This window comes from Epinephelus lanceolatus, chromosome 23 (genome assembly GCF_041903045.1).
Source record: "Epinephelus lanceolatus isolate andai-2023 chromosome 23, ASM4190304v1, whole genome shotgun sequence".
In the NCBI taxonomy this organism is placed as follows: Eukaryota; Metazoa; Chordata; class Actinopteri; order Perciformes; family Serranidae; genus Epinephelus; species Epinephelus lanceolatus.
This window is the reverse complement of record NC_135756.1, coordinates 38,044,639-38,057,402: the sequence shown is the minus strand read 5'-3', so window position 1 is coordinate 38,057,402 and position 12,764 is coordinate 38,044,639. Positions and strand designations below refer to the sequence as shown.

Here is a 12,764-nt window from a genome sequence, read left to right as displayed (position 1 = left end):
TAATGTAATAATATAGCCTACATATATCTTAAAATACACAATAATGAGTCATGAAAAGTTATAAAATGTTTTTATTATTTAATTACACAGAAACCACATGGTAAGTGCTGTTCTCACATCTACAGCGTACTTTCACCAAAACTTACAGGGAAACTAGGCAGTACTTTCCACCTAAGTATATACTAACAAAAGAGACTGGGCTGGAATATGAAGTTTGCACTGCTTGCCCATCCTTAGTCTGAAAGTGCTAGGTAATTTCCACAAAACTTACAGGGAAACTAGGCAGTACTTTCCACCTAAGTATATACTAACAAAAAAGACTGGGCTGGATTATGAAGTGTGCACTGTTTGCCTGTCCTTAGTCTGAAAGTACTGGGTAATTTCCCCAAAACTTACAGGGAAACTAGGCAGTACTTTCCACCTAAGTATATACCAACAAAAGAGACCGGGCTGGATTATGAAGTTTGCACTGTTTGCCTGTCCTTAGTCTGTAGCGTGGCACTCAGATGTTAACCCTTTAAAAACAGTTAGTTCAATGCTTCACAAGGTAACAATATTACCAGAAAATAGTACAAAGATAAATCAAAGTGTCCCTGACAAAAAATAACAGAGTTCCACTGGTTGTCTTATTCAAGTTCAGTTTTGTTCCTTCTGTTATAAACTGTTCAGTTTAGTTTTAATCCTTTATTGTGACAAATTCACTTTTTAAGTCACAAGTCAAGTGGAAAAGGTCGTTGTGATACTACTACCACACTGGAGTGTGATGCTCAAGTGATGGAGACAGAAGAATGGATGGGCTCCTGCGGATAATAGGTGATCTTGATCCAACTCCTTGGGTCAGGCAGAGATCAGGTTCATGGGTGGCTCGCCATCTCTCTCGTCAGGTAGAATCTCAAATCCACATGTAATTTTCCATAGGATCTCAAAAACCTCACCTGTGTAGAAACAGAGCTGTTACTATTTTGCATCATCAACTTCAATTGTTTTATTGCCATAATCAATATCACATAAATACATCATAGCAACACAAAGTGAGCAGATGAATAACTTTTAACTGTACAGTTTTTCACAGCATGGAATACTTTATCCTGTCTTTACATTTCACATCATGAATTATTAGCCTATTAATCCATAACTTGTGATTATTAAGCATATTAATCAATTACAAATAATACGTATTTCCTTTTTATAGTTATTTTTATTTTATTTAGTTATATTTCCTTTTACTACTACAAAGTTAATGTTTTTAACCATTTGTTTAACATTTTTCAACTTAACTATGAATAACAAAATCATGTATGCTATTAACACACATATTTCGAAACTGTGGGCTACACCAGTACACACACTGTGTTACGCTTGACTATTCATCGTTAATAACATCCATAACCAACTGTAATAGTGCAAATGTATAGAGTACACTACTAACAGAAATACAAATGGCAACGACCTTGAGGCAAAACAACTGTAGCACTTTACTGTTAGGAGTAGGTTGCAACGCCAAGTTAGTGTGGTATAACAGTTGGAGGGAAGCACACACTTTACACGGCGGCGGGCACCGATATCATCTGCAGCACGAGCTAACATCGCTACCTGCGTTAGCATTAACTCACCAAGACATTGATAAACGCGGTAAAACTCCCATCGCACAGGTCCTCGGTTCCTCCCTCACGTCTCCTGCGAGTATCTCGGAGTGTTAGCTTTGTGTTTATATCAACATTTCACACCATAGACATTGTGTAATTTCACTTGTTTCTCTTTGTCGTCTGCTTGTGTCATTCCTGCGCCTATGAGTAGAAGCTCCTCGCTGAGAGGTGGGACTTTCTACCTTTAACCAGTGGGAAGTGTGCACCTCCCTGTTTGACCAATGACAGCTGGTCTAAGCACAGTGACTGTGATTGACACCTTGTTTGATCAATAAGACTATGCCAGAGCGATGAAGTTAGATTGACAGGTAAAAACAAACAAACAAACATTCAAGCAACTTGAAGACAACTGAGGGATGATACGGGAATATTGTAAGAAATAAACTCTACTTCTCTGTAAGTAGAAACAAAGGTTTCTACTTACTCTAGTTTCTACTAGAGTATTCTACTTGCAGTTTCTACTTGCAGCTCGTGCTGCAGATGATATCGACGCCCGCCGCCGTGTAAAGTGTGTGCTTCCCTCCAACTGTTACACCACACTAACTTGGCGATGCGACCTACTCCTAACAGTGAAGTGCTACAGTTGTTTTGCCTCAAGGTCGTTGCCATTTGTATTTCTGTTAGTAGTGTACTGTATACATTTGCACTATTACAGTTGGTTATGGATGTTATTAACGATGAATAGTCAAGCGTAACACAGTGTGTGTGTACTGGTGTAGCCCACAGTTTCGAATATGTGTGTTAATAGCATACATGATTTTGTTATTCATAGTTAAGTTGAAAAATGTTAAACAAATGGTTAAAAACATTAACTTTGTAGTTAAAAAGGAAATATGTATTATTTGTAATTGATTAATATGCTTAATAATCACAAATTATGGATTAATAGGCTAATAATTCATGATGTGAAATGTAAAGACAGGATAAAGTATTCCATGCTGTGAAAAACTGTACAGTTAAAAGTTATTCATCTGCTCACTTTGTGTTACTATGATGTATTTATGTGATATTGATTATGGCCATAAAACAATTGAAGTTGATGATGCAAAATAGTAACAGCTCTGTTGGTAGGTGAGGTTTTTGAGATCCTATGGAAAATTACATGTGGATTTGAGATTCTACCTGACGAGAGAGATGGCGAGCCACCCATGAACCTGATCTCTGCCTTGACCCAAGGAATTGGATCAAGATCACCTATTATCCGCAGGAGCCCATCCATTCTTCCATCTCCATCACTTGAGCATCACACGCCACTGTGGTAGTAGTATCACAACGACCTTTTCCACTTGACTTGTGACTTAAAAAGTGCATTTGTCACAATAAAGGATTAAAACTAAACTGAACAGTTTATAACAGAAGGAACAAAACTGAACTTGAATAAGACAACCAGTGGAACTCTGTTATTTTTTGTCAGGGACACTTTGATTCGTCTTTGTATTATTTTCTGGTAATATTGTTACCTTGTGAAGCATTGAACTAACTGTTTTTAAAGGGTTAACATCTGAGTGCCACACTACAGACTAAGGACAGGCAAACAGTGCAAACTTCATAATCCAGTCCGGTCTCTTTTGTTGGTATATACTTAGGTGGAAAGTACTGCCTAGTTTCCCTGTAAATTTTGGGGAAATTACCCAGTACTTTCAGACTAAGGACAGGCAAACAGTGCACACTTCATAATCCAGCCCGGTCTCTTTTGTTAGTATATACTTAGGTGGAAAGTACTGCCTAGTTTCCCTGTAAGTTTTGGTGAAAGTACGCTGTAGATGTGAGAACAGCACCTACCATGTGGTTTCTGTGTAATTAAATAACAAAAACATTTTATAACTTTTCATGACTCATCATTGTGTATTTTAAGATATATGTAGGCTATATTATTACATTACTGTATTGTTTGTGTTTCGTCCTCAGATGGCACTACAAGACTTCCAGAGATGTGCACTTGAGAGAGGATATATAGAATATAGAATATAGACCCATTTCTTGACATATTCATATTCAAACTCATTCAATGAAATGTAAACAAAACATAAATATTAAAACCCTGGAGTGTGGGTGAAATTGCCTGATGACACATAGGCTACATAAAAGTGACTGAATCAACAGCCATGAGCAAAGGGCAAAAGCATTTGTTTTTACTGCACTTCATACATATACAGATTCATAGAAGGAAATTAAATAACATAAGTTTTGGGAAATTACATAAATGACGAGTTATACTCTAACTCCCGGGAAAGTATGTGCTAAGTGACCGTGAGGGATACTGTAACTCCCGGGGAAGTATGTGCCAAGTGACCGCGTCATTACACACTAACTCCCTGGAGAGTATGTGGTAAGTGACCGCAAGGGATACTCTAACTCCTGGGAAAGTATGTGGTAAGTGACCGGGAGGAATTATGCTCTAACTCCCGGGAAAGTACAAGTAAGTTCCCGGGAGTTATACGCTAACTCCTGGGAAAGTGGGCGAGAGGTACACTCTAAAACGCGGGCTGACTTATGAAGTGTTACTGCACACAGTTACTAAATATCATACAGTCTCTGGCTTTTGTTTGATATTTAGTGTCAGCAAAAAATGTTGCACATCTCCCATCTGTCGTTAGCACAGTTAGCTTGTTTATTATAATACACAAATGTCACTGTCACACTGAACCTCATTTAAACTGTCAAACTCTATATGGGGAAAAAAAAAAACAATTGTCAAACATTTGTATTGAAGAGCTGAATCTGTTTTTACTGGGATAATCAGTCGGGCACAGCCCTGGATCTATCAATTTGGCAAATTCCTGGTATATAATAACAGAAATTCCTTCAGTAGGTTGTTTATTGCTCTGTCGTTGCACTTCTTATGACATCCCGATTCCAACCAATAGTGTCACCAAAAAGGTCAAGTTTCCCAAGAAGAACAGAGCCATCAGCAGGACATCAACTGTTTTCTAACAATTCAATGCCATATACGTTAGAGGTCAGCAGTATGTTATTGTTTGATTATTTATTATTTTTATTATTATTTTCTTTTAGCCTTTTTTGTCTTACCAGTTCTGATTCCACAGGATCTGCGATTGCAAAAAGACAAGAGAAAAGTTACAGCTGCTGCAGGGTACTTACACATTTTTTCCACAGTAAATATTTTGTGTGTGTGTGTGGACAAGACAAAAAGGACCCTTAAATATCTTTCTCAAGCTTGACACATTTGCAATTTTCTGGAAAACAGCTGGGCTTAGAGTCAGATTCTTTCATTTTAATCTCTTAATTCATCCGCACCTTTGCTCTAATTGCTCTATGCTCTTAAAATGTCAAATTTTTATACTTTTTTCATTTTCTCTAAATCCTTTTTTCAAGAACTTGTCAGAAATTGTTTTGTCAAACATCCCAAAACTTTGCCGGGATCAGCTACAGACATTGCTGATCTAAAGTTATTAACAATTTTCATCAACCCTTTTTGAAATTATAAAATTGTGTCTTTAAGTTAAGTTTTACATAGATGCTCATGAATCAAAATTGGCTTAAAGCAGCTCTTACCTTTCTTGCATTTCACACAGCAGTTGAAAAAATTTGATCATCCACATCTCCCACCTCCCTCCAAAGTCGCATCCCCCTCCTCCTGCAACTCCATCTCCCTCCAAAGGCCTACCCCCCCACATCCTGAGAGCAGAACTGGGAGATCCTCTTCACATCACAGCACCATGAATTTTTTGTGTATATTGCCAGACTGCCACCATGGAGCTTACCAGATGATGCAGCCTCCCTGTCTGCTTCATGTAGTGTTAGCCCCATTAGCTCAATACCGGAGTCTGATATGTTACCATTCATCCATGTCTCAGTGAACACAAGGACACAGCAGTCCACGTGGGGAAGACAAACAGGACACTCGGCCTGCAATGATTGGCCAGAGTTTTCTTAGAACCATATGAGAATGGTGTAATTATGAGTTTTTATTTCTGGTTGAATTCACTTACATTTTAGTGTGCCATCAGCTTATTAATAGCATTTTAACCTAAACAAAGAAAAGTGTAAAATTTCCAGAAAGGTAAGTGTTGCTTTAAGTGTAATATGTATTGCTGAGTACTTTAATTCCCCAAAATGTGGTTCAGTTGTTATAAACTGACATGCTAAGGCATTAACATGTGGAATGTTTGGTACTCTGTTTCTGTACCCCTACTTTCACCTCTGGGGGTGCCCCACCTATAAAGGGTTGTCTCCCACCTTGCCTCCCCTGCTGTGGGAGAGGTAAGCAACATTGCTCTTAGGGTAATTTATGTGTTTTAGCGCTGTTAAGCTATGTTTATAAGTTCCTTTTATGCTAACATAATCTTGTGTTGCTTAATTTGTGTAGGGGTTGGAGTTTGTATGTTGTGTATGATGGAGGATTTTGTTTTTGCCAGCTGCTGTCAGGTATGTTTTCTCTGTTTCATTGTGCTTAATTGACTGTAACACGCCACTTGTTGTAGGAATAAATGAAGATTGCCCCCAAAGATATCCACAGTCTGAGCCTCTTCAAATCTACACAACGCAGACATCACTAGGGTCCACCGGTTACATACGTTCATGTTCCAGCTTGCAGACAAAGGTAAGCTGTTCACCCATTGGGGTGTCCTATCTACTATCGACAGAGGGTTGCATACAACTTATTCGACCCTCTGGATTTTGTTGCTCTGGTTACCACTCAAGGCAAGCTATGCTCTGTGAGCCCACATGGAAGAGGGAACCTGGGACTTTGTTACCATGTAACAAAGGGGACCTGTGGATGACATGGACAGACTCCCTGAAAGTCCTTGAAAGTTTAGAGCACCATTCTCCCTCTACAGGTTTGTGTGTCTTCTGTGATGCTTCAACTGAAGTCACCAATGTTGAAGGGGAAACCAAGAAGGGTTTGTTTTAGGTAAGGCAAAAATCGCACCATGAGCAAAACACACAATACCAAGTCTGAAGCTGTGGGCTGCAGCATTGGCAGTGAAGTTAGCAATGCTTGTCACTTCAAAAATCATTATTGACATTGATGCCACAAGTGGCCACCAGTTCTTCCTAAGTAATAAAAGTCATAAAAGTGACAAAGCAACTTCGACTGTCTCCTTTCCTCTCTTCTTTTCCTTTTCTTTGTCTGTCTATCTCACAGAGCAAGCAGCTTTATCATCAGCACTGCGCTCTTGGGCTTTCTGTTATTCAGCTTTTGAGCAGGAAAAATTGTTGAAGTCTGACATATTTGAATCTCTCCGGTCATAATGTCTGATATAAATATTTCCCTCTGCAAATATGTTAGCTGAATACCATGTTCTAACAGCAAGCAAGTGCCTCTCTGTCCCACTAAATATGTTAAATACTATGAATGTTTGTAATGTCATGTAAACAAACCTCTGTACCTGTCAGCAGTGTACTCATGTAAACAAACCACGAAGGATATCAGCTGTGTGCTTGAGATCATATGTAGGACTTAATCACTTAAAAGATGGGTGAGTACTTGTTGTCTTCCTACATTTGTACTTTTTAAACAGAAAACACATGGTTTATATTGTGATATTTACTGGAAATGACATACAATGTAACAAACTGCAAGTAAGCTGTCAGTGATGGTCATTAAAGGAAACTTTCAGCTCTGGTTTGCATGTTTGCGGGTTTGAGGTTTGGGTTCAGGTCATTGATTAATGCATGTGTTTAAGAGTCAGGTGCAGAACAATTATGGTAGATGATAATACAGCAGATGTTCAAAATCCCAGTGTATTTGGATAGCTGGATAAGAAAAGATATGTGTCCTCTAATAGAACTGTGGCTGCCTTGTCCTAAAGTCCCACAATGCTTTCCATAGCTCCCCCCCTTCCTTTTTAAAAATGTTTCTCAAAGTGCACCAGCTCGTGCCCATTGTAACAACATCAACAGAAAGTTGAAAGAAAGTTTCCACTCCCAGGCTAGATTTTCTAAGGCCTGAACACAGAGCCAAGAGGAGGAGCAGACCTCTAGTTTTCTGTCAGTCTTGAGTTACAATATGCTCAGATATTATTATGGGATTTTTACCCAGTGTAACACTTTATATTAAGGTACTGTAATAAGCATGCTTAATAAGCACCAATTAACAAGTTAATGAGCACTTATAAGTCAGAATAAGATGTTTATTACCATTAATAAGACTATATAAGTGTTAATTATAGCATAATTAACAGTTATTATTGCATATAGGAGCATTATAAGCACTTAATAGAAACTTGATAACACTTTATAAAGCTATCCTAAATATTAATGTCTATTTACATTAATTATGATTTATAGGGGGTAATTATAGAATAATAACCACATTTATTACTGGTTTATAAGACACTATAAGACCCTATCAGATTAAATTAATAAGGTGTTATTAATAGTTAATAATGATTCTTTGCAACTACTACTACTGGATCTTAAGTGGGAACAGTGTCGTATAAAGGTTAATAAATTATTAATATGCTCTCAGGGCTCGAAACTGAGAGTGAAATGTGTGTGAAGATGCATATGGTTGAGATACAAGAGTGACAGTAAATTGTGTGAAGCAGGATGAGCAGAGTGAATGTGTTAGGAGCACTGATGAGCTGTGTGTTATGTTGAGCAGGCTAATGGATATAGGCTGCGTCATGTTCATGCTAACTCCTGCTCATTTGCTAACGCCATAGCCTGACTTTTTTTTTTTCTTTTTTTTTTTAAACCCAACCACCACCATCCCTAGTGGAGACGTTTGTTTTCTCTCTATTTTTTTTCTCTTCCTCTCTTTTTTTCCCTTTTATTTTTCATTCTCTTTTTCTCATTTTTAATGTCAATCATTCATCACCTTCCCGTGATCTCCTGTCACCCCTGGCATACAGAAATGAAGTTCAGTGCAAGCAGGTGGTGATTACACACAATACAAACAAACAACATCACTTCATCATAACACAAACAGAAACAAACCAACAGACAAAAAATAATAATAAATTATGGCTGCTGGTCGGGTCCAGGCAATTTTAGGCATAATTAGGCAATTCTGAACAACAAGCAGAGTGTAGGAAGATGAAAAAAAGGTGGTATTCTAAGCATAAGAGACTATGCTCTATCTCACTGAGCTAATTATCAAGAGACAACTCTACGGTATATATGTTTAAAACTTCTTCTAGCTCATTATAGGAATTCTACAGCTGCAATGATACTCAATAACTCAAACACATAATTAATCCACAACAACACAACATGATGGATTGATTGTTTCAGGCATCAGTGTTGGAGTTACCTTCGCAGATTTGAGGATATCCTCCTCAAATCTTCCTTTGTCATGGTTTTGGACCTTCAGTCAGACAAAGTGAGATGTTTGTGGATGCCAGATTGGCACATTGGATATTTTAGACAACATCCCTTATAGTGTATATATATGTTTTCAAGACAGGGGTACATCTTTGATCCAAGGTTAAAGGGGCAATAAGCGAAATTCATCATTTCTAGATTGAAGGAATTAAAAAATTGCTATGTGAAGAACTAGAGTTGTAATTTCATCTGGAGTATAGCATGACCTCACACACCCTCTCTCTGTGTTGATCTCCAGCCCATTGTTTACAAGCCGGTCCGGCTGCGCGTTCATGTACGTTCATGTGATCCTTGTTAGCGAAGAAGTTGTCGGATAAAGAAAGGGACAGAACTCAGATTAACATTGGCCTTGCATTTCCAAGGTGGAGAGCACTGCGAGAGCTAAAGGGGCTACAATCTGACTCGGAGCTAGCTCTTCTTCTCCTGGACAGGTACAACATAAAGTCAAATGTCTGTTTTAATTAGTGTTACAGTAACGTTAGGCACATGTCGCTATGTCAATTCAATTAAATTTAATGTTACAATCGTAGCATGGGTTAATGTCCGGAGCTTCGGTCCCAGCAATGGGTCAGGCGTTACGGTTGTGTTAGGTGTGTAGCCCGGCAGCCCAGCTAATTTGCAATTAGCATTGTAATACACAACAGCCCGGCGGGCAGTCTGGCGGCTGTGTTTGGGTATTCCCCTGCCTACTTCAATGATGGTCCCTGTAATAAATGTAATATATTTGCTGAAATGGAGGCAAGGCTCAGAGACTAGAAGAGCTGGTAGAAGCGCTCCATAGCTGCAAGCTACTCCAGTAGCCGTAGTAGCTCTAGTGCTAACTGTGGGAGCTAAAGCTAACATTCCTCTCTTCTCCGGGAGCAGGGCTCACGGTGAAGAGTTGGAACATTAGCATAGTAGCTGACTAGTGCTAAGGCTAACATCCCCACGCCAGAGCTCGCCGGAGCTGAGAAGCAGGCTCCCGGAATGTTTGCATAGCAGCCGACTAGTGCAGGCTAAGAGCAGAGGCAGACTGCTTTGTTTTGCTCTACAGGCAGTGCACAACAGCGAACCTAGCGGTGAAACGATTTTGCTTATTGCCCCTTTAAGACTTTTAATCTGCCATTGCACTACCTTATACAAAAAGAATAGGTTTTCCTAACGAAGAGGTGCTCATCCCATAACTAAGAAAAAGCCAGTTTACTCTTTCTAAATCTCATACTGATGTTTCTTTTTTATAAATATGTTTGTTATTCTGTTCCCAGCAGCTCAATGGTCCATTTGTTAAGAAGTCATAATCTATTTCATCATAAAACACTGAATGTGTGATATATGTAAAAGCCCATGTGAAAAATGTAATACACACACACTAAAACAAATCATATTACAACATAGAAGTTACATCATATAATTATGGCATGCCCTTCAAATTGTGGATGAGTGGCTGAAGTGATCAGACTCATAATATACAAAGGAAAGAAAAAACTCAAGAACAAGAAAGTAAGAATATCATTAACTGCTAGCAATTATGAACAAACTGGCCTGATCTAGCTTAAAGCTAAACATTATCCATGGTGACAAAGATGAAAACATTTAAAATGTAAAAGTAGCTCTTGGATAGACTCTGCATATCGACTGATAGTTAAGCCAAATAAACAGGGAAAAGTGTTGACAAAGAGTATTTGTCTCTCCGCCAAACTGCCTGGATCATAATTATTTTAACCTTAATGGTCTCTAATCCACATAGCATGATGCCTGAACATAGGACTTTCACATTAGAATGTCCATTCTGCCTTAGCTGAGGCTTGAACTCACAACTTCTGAGACTGAGGTCCGTCTTCTATCTCACTGAGCTAATTGGCAAGTGACAGTTCATGTGTGGCTTCACAAATTGACTAAGCCAAGCATCAGGGTGCCAGACAGTAGTCATCCATGCCATGGAAAAGCAAATTTCAAAGTGAAAGTTCCAAAGCTGTAGCACATATGTTTGATTTGTTATGAATTTTCAAAGTTTTCAAAATTTAGAGGCTTGCTGTAGCGCCACCATCAGGACTATTGTCTTGTGTTTCCAGTTGAGGACATCTGGCATGGGACTGGACCTTTATGAAAAATTTGGGTAGATTTCTCATATGGAAATGGTGCACAAGCTGAGGCTAGAACTCACAATCTTCAACACCAAGAATCATCCTCTATCTCACTGAGCTATCACATGTAGCTTCACAAATTGACTAAGCCAGTCACCTGTGTGCAAGACAGCAGCTGTTAGTATGTAAAGGCAGATTTCAAATGGCTGTCAAAAATTCAGTTATTAAGACAAAAATCTGAAAATAAACAAATTGCATCTAGACAGCATGGAGATGTTGGTAATTTGTTTTTAACAATGATTTATTAGCTCCATAAGTGAAAAACTGATGTTTAAAAATGCCATTTTTGCATTGACTCCAATTGTTCGCATAAGAGCGAAATTCAAAATGCTGTAAAAAAATTCAGTTTTTGAGATAAAATTCTGATATTTTCCAATCATCTACCATGACTCCAAAATTTTGTCATTTTTTTAATGAACACTGAAAATGTATTTAGCAAAAATTTGCAAGTAAATGTTTACAATACCGTTTACAGTCAAACATTTTGATGCACCGTAGCAAGTTTGGTGTCAATTGAGCAAAAATTGTGGGAGGAGATAGGTTTAATAAGTTTTACAGTTTTTGAAAAAAACAGAGTGATGGACTTCATAATTTGCAATAGGTTTAAATGTACAAACATTTCTTCAGTATTGGGGCTACATTTTGGTGAAAGTTGCAAATCTGTAGCACATATGGTTGATTTGTTGTGAATTTTCAAAATTTTGAACTTTAGAGGCTTGCTGTAGTGTCACCATCATGACTATTGGCCTGTTTTTGCAGCTGATGTAATCTGGCATGGGACTGGACCTTTGTGCAAAGTTTGGTGATTTGGTGAACTGGTGTTTAAGGAAGCTCTTAAATCTATAGATGTTTAAAGATTCTACTCCAGTTGCCTTATAAATGAACATTTTCCCTAAAATATAATTAAATTAACAGTATAGGTCTTTGTTTTTGTAACATCCCCCAGCATCACAGAGAAGAGGTTCAGCTTCAGTTGTCATTTTTGAGCACATTTTTTTAACCTCACCCCTAAATGCGGATACAATGTGACAACACCAAAAAAGATGGACTGTTGATTCAGATTCTGTTCCACAAAACCGGCATTCGTCTGATTCCCTAATACCCCATATGTTTATCATTTTTCTAGTTGCTAGATAATTATAAATTATTTTCAATTAAAGATATCTTGTAAATGAGTCAACAGTTTTATATATCAAACTAAAAACCCGTTTCCATGGTATAGAGCAGTCTAAAGTATCCTCCCATTTTTGATAAGTACTGTAAGGAATACTTCCTAAGGACCGGTATGTTAACTAAAAATTATAAATGTTTCGATTTATCTTCCTGTTTTGCAGCCATTTGTGATTTTTTTATAGCTGGCTGACCAACTGACAGTTTATAATTTCCATCACACTTTTTTCTTTTCAAGAGCATTCTAAGAGCAGAAACCAATTGATTAAAGGATTGGAGGGAACAGATACTGCAATACATATCAATGAATTAGTTGTAACTCATAAGATTTCCTTCTTCATTAACAAGATCATTTATGAACAAAACACCCTGTTCAAAAAGACTCTTCCAAAAAACTGGTTTCCCTTCAATTACAATATTGGAATTAAGCCATATAATCAGCTGCAAAACATTGTCTCTGCCCTCTGGAGGATTAAACTGAAAGCATAACCAACTCTGTATAACCTCCTTAAGAAACACAGATGAATTTTTC

General features: G+C 38.0%; 1 protein-coding gene and 1 long non-coding RNA gene across 2 annotated transcripts in view; both read right to left on the bottom strand.

Moving 5' to 3' along the window:
- Positions 1-55: 55 nt before the first annotated feature.
- LOC144461782 (uncharacterized) lies at positions 56-1,867 on the bottom strand. The gene is made up of 2 exons (XR_013490414.1): positions 1,614-1,867; positions 56-935 (listed from the first exon to the last, which is right to left on the bottom strand). It is a non-coding gene; the product is annotated as an uncharacterized LOC144461782 (long non-coding RNA).
- Positions 1,868-4,486: 2,619 nt separating this feature from the next.
- LOC144461762 (putative ferric-chelate reductase 1) overlaps positions 4,487-12,764 on the bottom strand; it is a 113,008-nt gene continuing 104,730 nt past the window's right edge. The window contains exons 8-9 of the mRNA XM_078165165.1: positions 4,677-4,696; positions 4,487-4,576 (exon numbers count right to left, since the gene is read on the bottom strand). Coding sequence (XP_078021291.1) covers positions 4,487-4,576; positions 4,677-4,696 — 110 coding nt within the window. The remainder of the gene's footprint in view (positions 4,577-4,676; positions 4,697-12,764) is intronic.